Source organism: Scheffersomyces spartinae (genome assembly GCF_019049425.1).
Source record: "Scheffersomyces spartinae strain ARV_011 chromosome Unknown scaffold_5, whole genome shotgun sequence".
Classification (NCBI taxonomy): domain Eukaryota; kingdom Fungi; phylum Ascomycota; class Pichiomycetes; order Serinales; family Debaryomycetaceae; genus Lizanozyma; species Lizanozyma spartinae.
Window position 1 is genome coordinate 270,237 of NW_025065052.1, and position 15,404 is coordinate 285,640.

General features: G+C 40.0%; 5 protein-coding genes across 5 annotated transcripts; 2 read left to right on the forward strand and 3 right to left on the reverse strand.

The window, feature by feature from the left end:
• Positions 1 to 350: 350 nt before the first annotated feature.
• Positions 351 to 3,673, reverse strand: KQ657_004060 (uncharacterized protein; the record flags this gene model as incomplete). The annotated part of the gene is made up of 4 exons (XM_043194746.1): positions 351 to 2,770; positions 2,897 to 2,995; positions 3,333 to 3,345; positions 3,629 to 3,673. 4 exons carry the CDS (start codon positions 3,671 to 3,673, stop codon positions 351 to 353), a joined length of 2,577 nt encoding a protein of 858 aa, XP_043050497.1.
• Positions 3,674 to 4,874: 1,201 nt separating this feature from the next.
• Positions 4,875 to 6,506, reverse strand: CPY1 (carboxypeptidase C; the record flags this gene model as incomplete). The annotated part of the gene is made up of 1 exon (XM_043194747.1): positions 4,875 to 6,506. One exon carries the CDS (start codon positions 6,504 to 6,506, stop codon positions 4,875 to 4,877), a length of 1,632 nt encoding a protein of 543 aa, XP_043050498.1.
• Positions 6,507 to 7,028: 522 nt separating this feature from the next.
• On the forward strand, positions 7,029 to 9,722 carry SHM1 (glycine hydroxymethyltransferase shm1; the record flags this gene model as incomplete). Its single annotated transcript, XM_043194748.1, has 2 exons — positions 7,029 to 7,925; positions 8,247 to 9,722. The coding sequence occupies 2 exons, from the start codon at positions 7,029 to 7,031 to the stop codon at positions 9,720 to 9,722; spliced, it is 2,373 nt and encodes a 790-aa protein (XP_043050499.1).
• A 306-nt stretch (positions 9,723 to 10,028) lies between these two features.
• On the forward strand, positions 10,029 to 13,081 carry MED16 (Med16p; the record flags this gene model as incomplete). The annotated part of the gene is made up of 2 exons (XM_043194749.1): positions 10,029 to 10,036; positions 10,159 to 13,081. The coding sequence occupies 2 exons, from the start codon at positions 10,029 to 10,031 to the stop codon at positions 13,079 to 13,081; spliced, it is 2,931 nt and encodes a 976-aa protein (XP_043050500.1).
• Positions 13,082 to 13,089: 8 nt separating this feature from the next.
• SNG3 (Sng3p) lies at positions 13,090 to 14,919 on the reverse strand (the record flags this gene model as incomplete). The annotated part of the gene is made up of 1 exon (XM_043194750.1): positions 13,090 to 14,919. The coding sequence occupies one exon, from the start codon at positions 14,917 to 14,919 to the stop codon at positions 13,090 to 13,092; it is 1,830 nt and encodes a 609-aa protein (XP_043050501.1).
• Positions 14,920 to 15,404: the final 485 nt, after the last annotated feature.

Genomic DNA, 15,404 nt, shown 5'->3' on the forward strand with positions numbered 1-15,404 from the left:
CTTCAAGGAGTATTGAGGGCCCTTGAAAGTTGTTTGCTAGTTAAATTTTCTCAGAAATGTAATTGTCTTTGAAATATGGCTACAAAAACAGGTTGTAGTCGATACTTAAGTGAACTTTTGTCGACATTAACCTGTTTTTATACATCAACAATGATCTTTTTATGTTATCAATTTATCCTCATAAATATGTGGACGGCATCTACTGGTGAATTCAATTTTGAGTGCGGGCTTTCTCTTTGCTTTGTCGCCCATCTGGGTTGCAGACTTTATTTGAAAATGTAGTACTTGGCTGCAAAAAGTGATAGTAGGCTTTTGGTTTGTTCGTTTATTTAAATGTATTGAATGACTATTTAGGTAGATAAATTACTAGAAATAGTGCGATGCTGATTGATAGTCTCTAATTCTTTCAACGTTCTCCATTTCTCCCGGTCATATTGACCAATCACGGCACTTGGAACAGACAGAACACGGGAATTATCAGAGTCGGGAACCATATTAATATCCCATGCTTCTAACTGATCTGAAGAGAATCCTGGAGAGGAAAATTTGGTAAAGTAATGATCCACCATTCCAGAATCAAGATGAAACGAAGAGAAATTAGGAACAGAGTTATGGGATTGGTGCGTATCGAATGCACGTTTTCTAAATGCTTGTGATTGTGAATTCCGTCTGGATGATACTTCTGGCCTTTGCAGTAGCAGCAGTGCCTTGTGGGTTAACATTGATTTGAGAGACTTCTTGGGCAAAGACCTGGACGACGCTGTTGAATTCATTGAAAACTGATTGGATACTGTAGATCCAGTATGTTTGTGTCTGGGATACATGAAACTTCCGTCAAAACTAGTCCTGGAATTCCGCTTAAACACAGAACTCAATTTCCTTGGTGATTCTTGAAAGAATCGTTTTATTGGCGAAGGCTTTGGTGTTTCGGGCTGTTGTTCTGCTTCATCCCCAGTATGGATATCTATTTCCGTTAGCTTTAAAGATCGGTCAACATCTGCACCTTCTGAGTATCTAGTACCATAGCTGTTTGTTGAACTTTCTTCGGTGTTACTGGGCTTTCTGAATGTGTGTAAAGATGGTGCACTTGTTGTTCTATCCAGAACAGTATTAGGAAACACTTCACGTTGTTGCTTATCATTAACAGAATCTTGATCTTGATCATTATCTAACCCAATTGTAACATCAAAAATCTTATCAAAGCTTCCATTAGGAACATATTCTTCAGCTTGTGAACTTCTTTGAAAGTAGCTGGTAATATTTCTTTGTCCATCATCAAGCATTAAATCATCATAAGTGTATGCTTTAGGTAATTGTTTTCCTGTAGCATCTTGTAAGGGGAAAGATGCTATTCTGACGCCTGAACCAACTCTTCTTTGATTCCATTGATCAGATTTTTGAAGCCAATCACCAAGTGAAATATGGTTTACGTTTCCCTTGATATTGTCCTTCTTATGAGCAAGTGTTGAAGGATCCCATTGAGAGTATCCTTGTACTGTTTCAAGTCCACTAAGAACATTTCTTGACTTATTCTGAAGTGGACTACCTTGCTCACAGTCAATTTTCTGATCTTGACTAGCATAGGAACCATCAAAACTTGCAAAGGCTTCCTCCTGATCTAAAGAAGAATTACATCCACCAAACTCTTCTATATACGGTAATGGTATGTTTTCACTGTCAGAAAGGTTATGGGATTCCAGAATCCTCGATAACTCTGACTTGGAGATCGTTGTTTGCTTATCTGTGAACGATTTGGATTGGGTGTATTTGCTCAGACGTTCATCACGAGATACCAGTCTCTGTGATTGTGTTTGTTGTAATCTTTCAGATTGAGTTTGAGCTTTTGCTTTTACTTGAGTTTGAGAAAGAAGCTCGTATTCTTTCTGTTGTCTTTGTCTTTCTAATATGGGGCTTTCTCCGTGTCTTAAGAGCGGAGGAAGCAAGGACTCATTTATATTTAGGAGAAGTACCTTCTCATTGGAAATTACAAAGTTTCTTTCCTTAGCTGTAGCAGCATCTGCTTCACTGATAACCGAAGTTGACTTTGACTTATGAACAATTTGAGCTCTGTTAGGAGACAGAATTGGGGTATTTATGATATCTGATGATTTCTTTCTAACTTTGGGGAGACATGAAGGCACTGTTAGTTGACTAGAATTATAGTGGGTGTCCCCTTTGAAGGGTTCATGTGTATCATTATTTTCTGATGAAGATGATGTTGATGATGCTGGGGTCTTTTCAGCAAATAAAAGGTTAGCTGATTGGTAGCTTATGCGGTTCAATTGTGTGGAAGTGCCATTTGAAGAAGTTGTTCCTACTAGAGTGGACTTATTGGAGTCGAAGTTGATTGACTGCGTATTTGGATCTGATACTGGTGGCGGAGGTGGTGGCTCCAGTGCCGGAGCTGAAGTAAACTGCGGCCCAATGGCATATGTTGTATTGTAATGAAAGATAGTATTGGTTGGGTATTCATTAACCAAAGTCTTCTCGGACACCTTCTTAGTCACTATTGGTGATTGCCCCAATTGATCATTCTTTATGGTAGAGTTGATGGAATGTCTTGTGCTAATCACATCATGAGCTTGATTTTCCAAATCAGAGTTTTGATGTTGGACAAGCCAATCAGAATACAACTGAAGAAGCTTCAAAGTGAAAAACATGGTTGATGCAATAGAATTGAGCATAAGGACCACTGGGAACACAACCAACATGTACTTCATATCACTTACTTTAGTATGGACAGTACCAGTACTAACTGACATTAAATGGACTATCAATGCGGTACCACTAGCCAAATGAATTAAGGTTAACACCACATGAACCACGCAGTGTATTAGTGTTATGCAATGGAGTAGTAGGAGAATAACTAGTGATGATGCTCCAAGGACTATTCCACTTATGCTAAAGGCCAACACATGAGGACCGGAGATAGTATCTCGTACAAATGCAGTGGCAGCTATGATTCCGTTGGTAAGAGAAAATCCAGCGATCAATACTACCACAAGATAGGATAGCATGGATGCCATGGTATTGATATCAGTATCAAGGGGACAAGAGTACTGTACACACCTCGAAGAATCAAGTCAAGTCAAGTCAAATCTATATGCTGATATCTAAATAATAAGTGTGATCAAAGAGCTGTGACCAAAGAGCAAGTGTAAACGACTTTGTTGATGATCTTTCACTCCACCACGCCTTACAGTTGCTTGGTGGGATCAAAGAATGAACCGTGTTTATGTATTACCTAATTGGGATGTCATGGATCTGGCTGCGAAAACTCGAGCTCATCACCAGATCATACACAGAGGTTATCATTGTTACACACGACTGACCTGTGTTTTCCAACTCGTCGTCTAATAACACGCATGTGCCTTTCGTCTCTATGTCCAATGAGAAGGGAATGAATCGCACGTAATCGTTAGTCTTAGTCGTACTCGTAAAAATATGGATAATGAATATCAGACAAGTACCTCGTATCGGTAGATACACGAATGTACTGGTGTATCTTCACTAGTTGGTAAGTTACCATATGCAGGTGATAATAAGACGTCTTTATTACCTGATGGAAATGAAGAAAGTCGCATATAATTCGCTACCGCCCCAGGTTTTCTTTCAGTTACCATCTTACCACAAATCCTTGCAAAAATTCTGGAGTATTATATTTAATAGCCATTTTTGTTCTTGTTTCTGAACGAAGTTGATAGTTATAATATTATACTCTACATTCTGCCTTTTACATCATCAAGTTTTGTAGAAACATCATTCGCAACCAACACTTGAGACGACCAAGAATCCCTTTTGTAAGTCAGGTATAATATCTAATGAATACTATAAGCCATCGGTTAGCCACCTCCTATTAACCAGACTCTTTTCAAAATGTCTGGTATTGAATATAAGCACAAACGAACGAGGCATCAAACAAATACTTGAGGAAATCTGATAACTGTGGATGTGATTCCATATAGTATGGGTGCTCGGGCATGAAGCTTCTTCCACTCAATGCAAAAAGAATCAAAAGACCACCTGCAACCAGAAATACAGTTCTCAAACGTTCCATAATTTTGCTTTTAACATCCTCAGGTGCCACTTGTGTTAAAAAGAGCACGCAAACAAACAACGATTAACGCTGTTGTCATAAGTTTTACTTCAGAGTAAGGGCTAGCCTTGCCCTTCTCAGGGACTGTTTCGGTGGTCATTCATAGTAAGTTGATTATATCTACACGGTTGAGATATAGAGTGGGAAAAATCCTCAGTAAAAAATGGTATATATCGACTTCCTTTTATATCTGCCCAGCTGAACTAGTAGAACACATCCCACTAGGCAAGGGAGATCTTCATCTACAGGGGAGGTAGAAGAATACCAGCTCCTTAATAGTGTGTGGCTAAATGGCTGCAAATCTGATAAACAAAATCCACTTGGGTGAAAAGGTTTAGGGGAAGTGGTAAAATGGAGAGGGTGGCAAGAAGTACTTGTGGTAAAAGGAGTGGGATGTGTTAATCTACAACTACATGCGGTGATAATAAAGGGGTTGGTTCTTAGAAGGTATTTCAAGTGTGAAGACCGGCTGGGGTTAAAATGAAGTAAAAATGGAGAAGAACTTCATCCTTTTTTAGACACGTAGTATATTAGAATTCATTGATCATTTTATAAATTGAAGATGCGTAGATTGAATGCACAAGCTACTAAGAACCAATAGTCTCAGTCAGGGAGCTAGGTAACTTATATTCATTGACAATTACCCATTGCTTAAGGTGCTTGTTCAGAAGGTTGCACGACGCGCTACCACACATACAACTTTCGAAGTTCCTTTCTTCTACACATCAATACGCTCTTAATCAGTTTAAATTCAACACAATCTAGCTAATTCTCTTAATTAAAACTTACAATCTCCTGCAATCCACCTGTTCACCATATCTAAGGAGTTTTCAGGTTGATCCATTGGAACCATATGTCCTCCAGCAAAGATTCTCAAGAATGTCAAATTCTTATAGTTCTTAACTTCACCAATGGTTTTCTTGCCTAATTTCCAATCCTTAACGGGTGTAACAGCAAACCCATCACTACCTGACCATTGTAATCTGTCTGTCCAACCTTGGTTACCCAACCAGTTACAAATAAAGTCCTTATCACCTGCGTAGATCAATACTGGTAATCCAGATTCCAACAAATCAACAACATTCTTTTGGTAAGGTTTCATCCAATCACCAGCCAACATAAAGTTTTTATTGACATCAAAGTTACAACTTTCAAAACTATCAACTTCTGCACCTAATCTTTCCTTAACAAAATCTTGGTTTAAATATTGATCAATGTACTTCAAATCCTTGTAGCATAAGTTTGAGTCTTCACACATACCTCTAATATCATAAACATTTCTACCGGTTCTTTGGTATGGCAGAAGTTGTCCATTGTTACAATAGATAGTAGCAGGAACACATGACCAGATAGAACCACTTTCATAACATGATTCAATTAACGACAAACATCTTGGTAACAGATTTTCCATCGCATCACATTCTTCAGGATCTAAAACAGATGGATAACCTCCCTTACCACATGCCATTGGTTGGTAGTATTCATATTGAACCAATGGATCAGTTAAACCATTACCAATCAACACTGATGACAATTCGAATGAACGGTCTTTATGAGATAAAATCTCAGAAGCAAACTGAGGAATATAATGGCCAGCATATGACTCACCAGCAATGTGGAAATCTTGCTTCTTATTATATTCTGGAAATTGCTTAAAGAACAATTCCAAAAAGGCATAGACATCCTTAGCAGCAGCGACAGTGTTAGAAACAGAAGAAGAGGAATAAGAGTAACCGACATTAACTGGTTGGTCCAAAAAGATAACAGAGGCATTGTTGTTCCATGAATAAGGATTGTTAATTGGCTTCAACTTCTCACCAACAGAAGCTGGACCCAATTCAAAAAATAAACCAGTCATTGAAGAGCAACCTGGTCCACCATTCAACCACAAGATAATGGGGTCATTTTTAGGGTCATTTCTGGATTCAAAGAACCAATAGAAAAAGTGCTTATCTTCGTCTTCAACATCCAAATAACCAGAATATTGTTTAACAGTATCAACACCTAAATCTGCTGGAGTAGACTTGACTCTCAACTTGTGATCAGGGAATTTGGTGTCGGCAACATGAAAGTCAAAGCTGGCCTTTCTGAACTTTCTACCCTTTGGAACAGACAGTTTGAGTTGCATCTTAGAGATAGTCAGTGGGAACTTAGTGACCAATTCATCCCATACAGAGTGCATTTCCGGGGTAAGAGTATTCAAGTCCAAGTTCAAATAAGAAGCAATGGTTTGTAACAATGGACCACTACCATAAGCAGACAGAGCGTCTTGACCAAACTTAATTGCTTGATCAATGGCGCCATGTCCGAGGTCAAAGACTTGTTGAAAGTCTGGAACTCTTAAAGCGTCAGCGCCTCCCATAAAGGATGCTGCACTAACAAGAGTAGCAAAGGGGATGGAAAGCTTCATAATAAAAGGGTATATTCTGCCAAAGAAGTAAAGGCAGCTTGATAACGACAACAGACGTTGAAGAAGAAGAGTAAGAAGAATAAGAAGAGGAAGAATTGGAGAACAATTTAAGTCGAAGGCAAAGTCCCAATCCATCCCCTGAATTGCCGACTGAGCGGATGGCCCAAAAGTACGACTTGCGATACGGATGTCACACAAAGGATCTCCTACTGAGTGAATCCAGCCATGTACCGTACGGAGAAGTGGCTTCATTAAAAAAATAGGCAATAGAGCATCCCAATGGGGAAGATGGTATCAAGGAATCCCAAAGGGGAAACCAATTACGCACAGGACAATACAAAACCATCATCCATAAATGATTGGACAACAATCTGCTTAGTAGTTATGTCACATATGGTAGCACAAGACACTCTTGGTAGATGCAGTCGTGATTAATTCTGGCAGATGCTCTTAAAGCGTTAACCCTAGCTCACATCTCATCTTAGTCCATAAACGGTACTCGTGCTGCTACCACCATGCTATATGGTTAGTCAAATGATTGAACCTAAAGTCTCCAAAAAAGGGTTTGCCCATGTCAGATTAGCAGAAGGAACCACTGGTTATGCTGACCTCTATTATTCAACTAAAGAGTCTCATGAGCTGGCAAGAGTCACTTGTTTCGTCACCAAAACATTCTTCGCAAAGGAGAAGTATGAATCTGTCAAGGAATACAAACAAAGAGTACTCAAAGAGTTTAATATTCTTCGGGGTTTAGACCATGAGAATATCATCAAGGCATACAAAGTCAAAGAAGGTGGTTTAATGTCACCTTCGAAAATAGTCATATATCTTGAAGCCGGTGCCTCAGTAAATTTGCTTCGATTGATACAGAAACACCCCGCTTTAATGTCTAATGGTTGTGCCTATTGTTACTGGAGACAGATAGTTAATGCAGTGGCATATCTTCATAGCGAAAACATATGCCACCGAGATCTAAAGCTTGAAAATGTGGTTCTCGATAGAAACCATATAGCGAAGTTGATTGATTTTGGACTGGCCTTTAACTGTTCACCAACTAATGAGTTAGCTATAGGATCAGTGGGTTCCCCTGCTTATATGGCACCAGAACAACTTTCTTCAATTCGATATGATGGGAAAAAAGCAGACATATGGTCCCTTGGATCAATTCTCTACTACATGCTAGTCCGGAAATACCCTTGGAAGATGGCAACCCATTCAGATGTCCAATTCCAAGCTTATGTCAGTCATCATAGGGAAGTCAAATCAAATGGTGCTGTAAACAACAGAGTCAAACTTGACTGTTCGTCTGTGCGACTTCTTCCCCTTGTACCTGTTGACTCCGATAGGGAACTTTTGCGTATTTTTGACCCGGATCCGGTGACCCGGATTTCTGCACAAGAACTTGCTGACTCCGAATGGGTTTGTCTGCTCCCTTTCTGTCACCAACAGGTCAAATGTAATCTGACACATAGATTACCATTATCTTTCTGCTAAGATAATGTCTGTCTGAGTCTTAGGGTCATATTGTGTACCATGTTAGCAATTGTATATTAACTGAACCCTAACTCAGCGATGCACGTGATCCAAACAGACAACAAAACCCCAAATGTCAGACTGACTCACCACCAAGTGACACAAGCGGAAAATTTTTTTCAAGTTAGTCCGATCACTATAAGACACCTTTGAATTGCACAAGTTATTCAGACACTTTTGTTAGTGACAGACCTCTACCACCACCAGACAATTATGCTTTCGCTTCGTCAGTCATTAAAAGCACAAGCCAGAAGAGCTGTGTTTGCCAGAAACTATGCGTTAACTCCTGCTGCTAAGAGTTTGATCTCCAAGCATGTTGAAGAAGTTGACCCTGAAATGGCCGACATTTTAAAGCAAGAAAAGGACAGACAAAGATACTCCATCACTTTGATTCCCTCTGAAAACTTCACTTCCAAGGCCGTCATGGACTTGTTAGGATCAGAAATGCAAAACAAGTACTCTGAGGGTTACCCTGGAGAAAGATACTATGGTGGGAATGAAATCATTGATAAGGCTGAAAGTTTATGTCAAAGAAGAGCCTTAGAAGCCTTTGGTTTAAGTCCTGAAGAATGGGGGGTCAATGTGCAACCTTTATCTGGAGCACCAGCCAATTTATACGCTTATTCTGCTATTTTGGATGTTGGTGATAGAATTATGGGGTTGGACTTACCTCATGGAGGACATTTGTCTCATGGATACCAAACTCCAACCACTAAGATCTCTTATATCTCCAAGTACTTTCAAACCATGCCATACAGATTGAACGAAGAGACCGGGATCATTGACTATGACACTTTGGAGAAGAATGCTCTTTTATTTAGACCCAAGGTTATTGTTGCCGGTGCCTCAGCTTATTCCAGAGTCGTTGACTACAAAAGAATGAAGCAAATCGCCGATAAGGTTGGAGCTTATTTGTTGTCTGATATGGCCCATATTTCCGGTTTAGTTGCCGCAGGAGTGACTGACTCTCCATTTCCTTATTCCGACATTGTCACCACCACTACCCATAAGTCATTAAGAGGACCCAGAGGAGCTATGATTTTCTTCAGAAAGGGGATCAGAAAGGTCACCAAGAAGGGTAAGGAAATCCCCTATGACTTGGAAAGAAAGATAAACTTTTCTGTGTTCCCAGCCCATCAAGGTGGTCCCCATAATCATACTATTTCTGCTCTTGCCGTTGCATTGAAACAAACTATGACTCCAGAATATAAGGAGTACCAACAAAATGTCGTTGACAATGCTCAACAATTTGCTGAAGCTTTGACTGCGAGAGGATTCAAGTTGGTTTCTGGTGGGACCGACACTCATTTGATTTTGATAGACTTGAGATCAAAGGGTATTGATGGAGCCAGAGTCGAATCCTTATTGGAAAAGGCACACATTGCTGCCAATAAGAACACCATTCCTGGAGATATTTCTGCATTATTCCCCTCTGGATTAAGAGTCGGTACTCCAGCCATGACCACCAGAGGATTTGGATCTGAAGAATTCACCAAAGTGGCCGAGTTTATCGACAAGGCCGTTGAGTTATCCCTTAAATTGAAGGCTAAGGAAGAAGGTAAGGCTCCTAAGGAGTTGTTGGCTTCATTCAAGAAGTTGGTTTCTGAGGATGAAGAAGTCAAAGCTTTGTATAAGGAAGTTTCCGATTGGGCCGGTCTGTACCCTGTTCCGGGTGACTTGTGAAATGTATATAACAATAACTGAGACTCACAGTACACTAGTATACCATTAACCGTACCACTGTAAGTATCAGTACACTGTACACTGAACACGGTATCACACTGCATTTACGGTATCACGTTGCGTACACGGTATCACCGTGTTAATCTGTGTCACAGTGCCTGTCTGTGTCACAGTATCAGTCTGTATGTATTATTATCTCCATAACGTTACCCTACCTTTCTCTAAACGCGAAAAGTATCGACACTAAAAAAGTCATAGACTAAACTCGGCTTCTCCTTCCATTCATCATCATCACCATGTCGACTCATGTCAATGTGAATAAGCTCATTACGTGGTCTCGAAACGGGTTTATAGCGTACACGATTCCCGAGTCAAAGCCCGCAAAGGAGGGTCTTTACATCACGTATCTTGAAAACATCAATGGAAAATCATGGAGACTCGTGCCACCAATCAATGTCAAACCAAAGATAGAATCAAGCAACGGTGGCAAATCATTGGCCAATATCAGTCATTTGGAATGGCTGACGCTTAATACAGAACTCGCGGTAGCCGATAGTCACGGCAATTTCTTTTTACTTTTGTCTGGTGTCAGTTTGTTAAACCCCAAGAACCTGCTGTTATCCGGCAATGGTACAGGTATTAGTGAAACTCCTGCTAGCAAAAGTACAGGTAATGGTTCTGGTGCTATTACCGGTACCGGTACCGGTACCAATGGCCATCTTAACGGCGACATTAAAAGACCCGTCGGCAAATCAACCATAAACAATTCAACCTCCACCACCGTCACCTCCAACGGTAAATCGTCTACAGACCAGTCCAAACCGAATATTAATCAACCGACTTACGAATATACTACCTTCAGCCATATGGAACTCATATACCGTGATCTTAACCCGAACACCGAAGATGAAACTAATTCAGAAGGGTTCGTTGCATTCAAATGGCTACCTACAGAGAAGACACACCCCACTAGTAAACCGGCCACCTTGATCCAAAGTGAAAGTGACGCCGGAAAAGTGTCGTATAACTATGGTGCCCATCAATACACTCCCAAAGGTGTAGCCCACCCCATTGGTACCAAGCAAGCGTGTGTTGCCTTGAGAAGAAACGGTGAGTTTGTCATGTATTACCAAGGAGAACATAAGGTTGAATATCATAAGCTCTCAGTTGCCTTAGAAGAACCGGGAACTTGTGCTTTTGAACACGCGGGTATTGGCTTTGTTGATAAAAATACGATTGCAGTTTGTGCCTATGATTTGTACTCAGATAAAATCAATTCTTATTTGATAAAAGTCGACTGGGGTTTTTTGGTTCAATCTGCTGATAGACAGAAACATGACCCTCTGTATTCCACGCCATTGGCCAACCAGACTTCTCCTTCGTTAAAGAAGTCAAAAATAGAATCAACCATGTGTATCTCTCGGATAATGATTACCGAAGATAATGACGAAATCACCACTACTTTAACGTCAATTGACTTATTAAATCCTTCGTATGATTCCAACTCAAGACTTGAAGTATTAATTACCTATGAAGTTCATAATGGCACTGAAACCAACTCCACTATTTATAACTACAGACTTCAGGACCAATGTGAAATAATTTCTAATTCCTTTCTAGACTTGGGGATTCGAAAGGGAGTTTCTAAACCCGAAAACTCGCCTAAAACGGTAGATTATGGACTCATTTTACAGCATAAATGGAAGAGAAGGGGGAAGATACAACGCATAGAACCCTATTTTCTTGATACCTTCTTCTTGGTCATATACACCAACGGGAAAATAGATATAGTGGAAAGAGATGGCATGAAATTAGTTGAGCTCGATAATGGAGATGTACCTCCGAAATCTATTTCCATATTGCAACAAGCAGGGTTCCAATTCCCCGCAATTAACAATCCAGATAATTGTGATCTTATACTTGGAGTTTCTCCCACAGGCCTGTCGATTGTCTATGTTAAAGTAGGGAAGAACAACAATAATAATTATCTTGAATTAGCATTGATAGAAAAGAACAAGTTCTTGGATTCTTCAGACACAAACTTTACTATCACAGCAGCTGCATTTGCAACATGCCATTCCTTTTGCTGCTATACCACTACCTCAGGCGAGGATTTGATTCTTTTGATCCAAAGTGAGGTTTTACGGATCAGAAACAATAATACAGACACAAGTATAGAACCATATAAAAAGTCTCAAGACTTTGCAGATTCAGTTCTTAAGGCATCACATTTAGCAATTAACTTTTACGTTTCAAATTATCATAAAGAATCAGTGGATAGACTTGTGCAGAATCCTGCCTTACAAAGATTACTTTCGTTGCAATTGTTACTTGGAGAAATGGACGATAAGAACAGATTAGTAAAAGATATTGCATGGTCCATATTGAATTTAAGAAGCTCTCGTCTTGGAATAGCGTTTTTATTGTCTGGAATTTATAAGCAAATGACCAAACGGAAGCCATCTGATGATACACTTGAGGATTCTACTTATCGGGCGGAATTTATCATGTCCCTTATGGGTAATGCCAAGTTTCTTATTGATTTCTTCATCTACATTAATCAGGAACTTGTACACTTGTGTATTCAACGGAAAAGCAAAACTAAAAGTCAGTTAACTATGGAAAACAGTATTGCTTTGCCCATGCTTATTTGCAGGGTTCCACGATTAATATTAATGTATGCATTGAACTCAGTGATGAAGACTTGTGAACAATTTAAGAAGATCCACCAAGAACTTATGGAGTCAAATAAGCTCTTCAGCCCCATGAAAGAAGCCTTGAACAGATACTTTACCATTTGCACTTTCCCTCCCATTGTATTCTCACTATTTGAACAATTCTTAAGAGAATGCGATGCCTTAGTAACAAAAGAGTTCAATGTTCAAGACCAATTGACGGCAGAGCAAGATCTTATTTGTAAAGGTAAGCTCTCGTCTGAAGCTCATAATGTTGCCAATGCTGTTCTTGACAGATTCAGCACTTATGTTAATAGAGACAATAGAGTATCTGAACAATTCTTCTATGATGTTGATTGGCTTGGGATTGGAATTTGTAACGACAAGTTCTACGTGGACTCACTGAAGGTTTCAACTACATCTCTTTATGTTCCAACATCAATGAACTCATTTCCCATTTATCGGTTGCAACAGTCACCTACACAATGCTTTGATGCCCTCAGAAAGGTGGGCATTGATATGTCCAAGAGTAAGATAAGAAAGTGCTCCAAGTGTCGAGGCATCTCCTTAGCTACAGATCCTGTGATATACGAACTCTCTCATCCAATTGGATTATGGACAGTACACTTTCAACGTATGTGTATTTGTGGAGGAGTCTGGGTTCATTCAGGCGACCCAATATGAAACAAAACTTAGGTTTTATTAGCTTCTGCTTGTTTTCTGGAAGCTACTTTGGAAACATATCGTAAGATAAACGGTGCCAAAGAATTTGTCACTGCCACCCAAGCACAGAGAATACCTATATAAAGGCCCATGTCTGAACGATTGGTATTGAAGTATACCATCAGCATCAACTTATAAGAGGCATAAATGGGCATAGCATAGCCATACCGATAAAATGCATTACAAATGATAGGAGGAGAAACCACGGGTGTAAGATTAACTACCACATTCCCCAATAAAACGAAACCAACAAAAGCAGGATTGAAAGTAACAGCAATGACTCCAAATAATTCAACCACACTTCCAACTGCAGAACATGTTAACGAAGCTAAACCCCAAACAACCAAGAAGCCTGCTCTACCAAAGGCATGATTGTAATTTATTCCAAAGGCCCTGTTCAAAAGGGTGTACGACAAGCCGATGACGACGTAAGCAGCCTGGGAAATGGCTACTCTGGCAATCATATATTGAACTCCCTTTAATCTTTGAGCCGTGAATGCTTGGATCTCCTTAGAGAACAAGTACTGGAAAAAGGTGAAGGTCACCAAATAAATTAACCCGAGCTGCAATGGGCCCTGGTACACTTGCTTTATGACTGGGTGTAAATCAATGAGTTCAAAACTGGGGACAGTGGTTAACAAACCAGGAGCATTCTCAATGACAGTTTCTGTCTGGGTAGAGTTTAGCATACTGGCCATGTTGAAAGTTAAGTTACTCTTGGAGACAAAGGAGTACCAGATACTAAAGAACGCCATAATAATTGAGCGAACAACATTATTATAGGCGTTATAGTCATTCCCAGTCGAGATATATAGGCTCATCAACGAGGTTGAAATGTCCATGGGTGTTGCTGATGCCAAAGCCGTGTACCAATTGAGAGTTGCATTGGGCTTAATATAGAAGATGGCCCAGTACTTATGGTGCTGCATTTCCCAAACCACTTGTTCAGTTATGTTTCTATTGTGCTGTGCAGCCTTTGCATTGATTGTGGTGTAATTCACTATGGAAAACGTACCGTATTGGTGAAGCTGAGGTACATTATTAATGAGCGCTTCTACCGTACTAGAAAGTACCGGAGGAATATTGCTGCTGTTATCTTCACCCAGAATCACTGCAAACTTAAGTCGGTGATAATAATTGGATCGGTTATAAAATGACCCCCAATATATCGACAATGCTATGGTGAACCCCAAAATGATAATTACATAATTCTTGAGGAAACTGAAGACCATAACCATTCTCCATTTCTGGAACTCTTCATCCCAGAATCCAAGTTTCCGGGCGGTTTCTTGCGTCATCGTTGCAATGGTTGACTTCCTTCTAACCGGGGGTGGTAACAAGGAGCTTGGTTGTTCATTCAGAAGGTCTGGTTTCAGCTCCCCCGGTGGTAAGTCAAGAGGACCAAGTGTGGACTCTACATCGGTTTTATCTCGTGTAAGACACCTTTGGAACCCAGTACCACCAAACCAATCTCCATGGTCTCGGGCTATATCCTCATCAATAAGATTCAGTGCAATTGACGGAGGGATTTCTTCATGAGTAGTGAAGAAAGAATCCGTTCGGGTTGAGAGTCTTCCGAACCAACTGGACTTCCTTCTGGTGGCACTGCTTGTTTCGGGATTAGGAACAAAAGCTTTTACTTCTAAACTACTCTGCGTATCTGCCGCAGATGAATCTATGGATGTTATTTGGGAAATAGAATCCACTGATGCCGATGGTGCATCATCATCATGATCATTTTCTTGACCAGAGGGGTTGCTAATACCCTTTTCATCGGTGGAAGACTTGGTTTCTGACATCTTCAATGGAGTTAATATCCTACGCTGTTCTCTAATAGTAGTGTATTAAATAGACTATTACCCAGAACTTGATTATGCTCATGTATTGCACCAAAGGTCCCAAAAGTGTTGAGGATTAACTTCGAAGAATAAATCTATAGATTACGTAAGCCGCTTAATCCACAAGTTAGCATGATTGTTATGCATTTAAATGTTCTCTCCAGATGTCAATACCGCCTATATGCAGGTATATCGAAATGTGGTAATAACGAAGTATGCATAAAGCGGCATGTTACGGAATAAGGTACCAAAGCATTTCGGATATGTGAACAAGATAAATGGCACAATGTACACCGATGACAAGGTTCTAATGAGTTAAATATAACGCTGAAGATACTTGAAGTTGAAAGGTATTGTTACTTTGGGTGAAGCACTATAATCAAAGGAATAAAGTGTGTATCATACGGCAACAACCTGGCCTTGCATATAAGCACAGTGACCTTTAA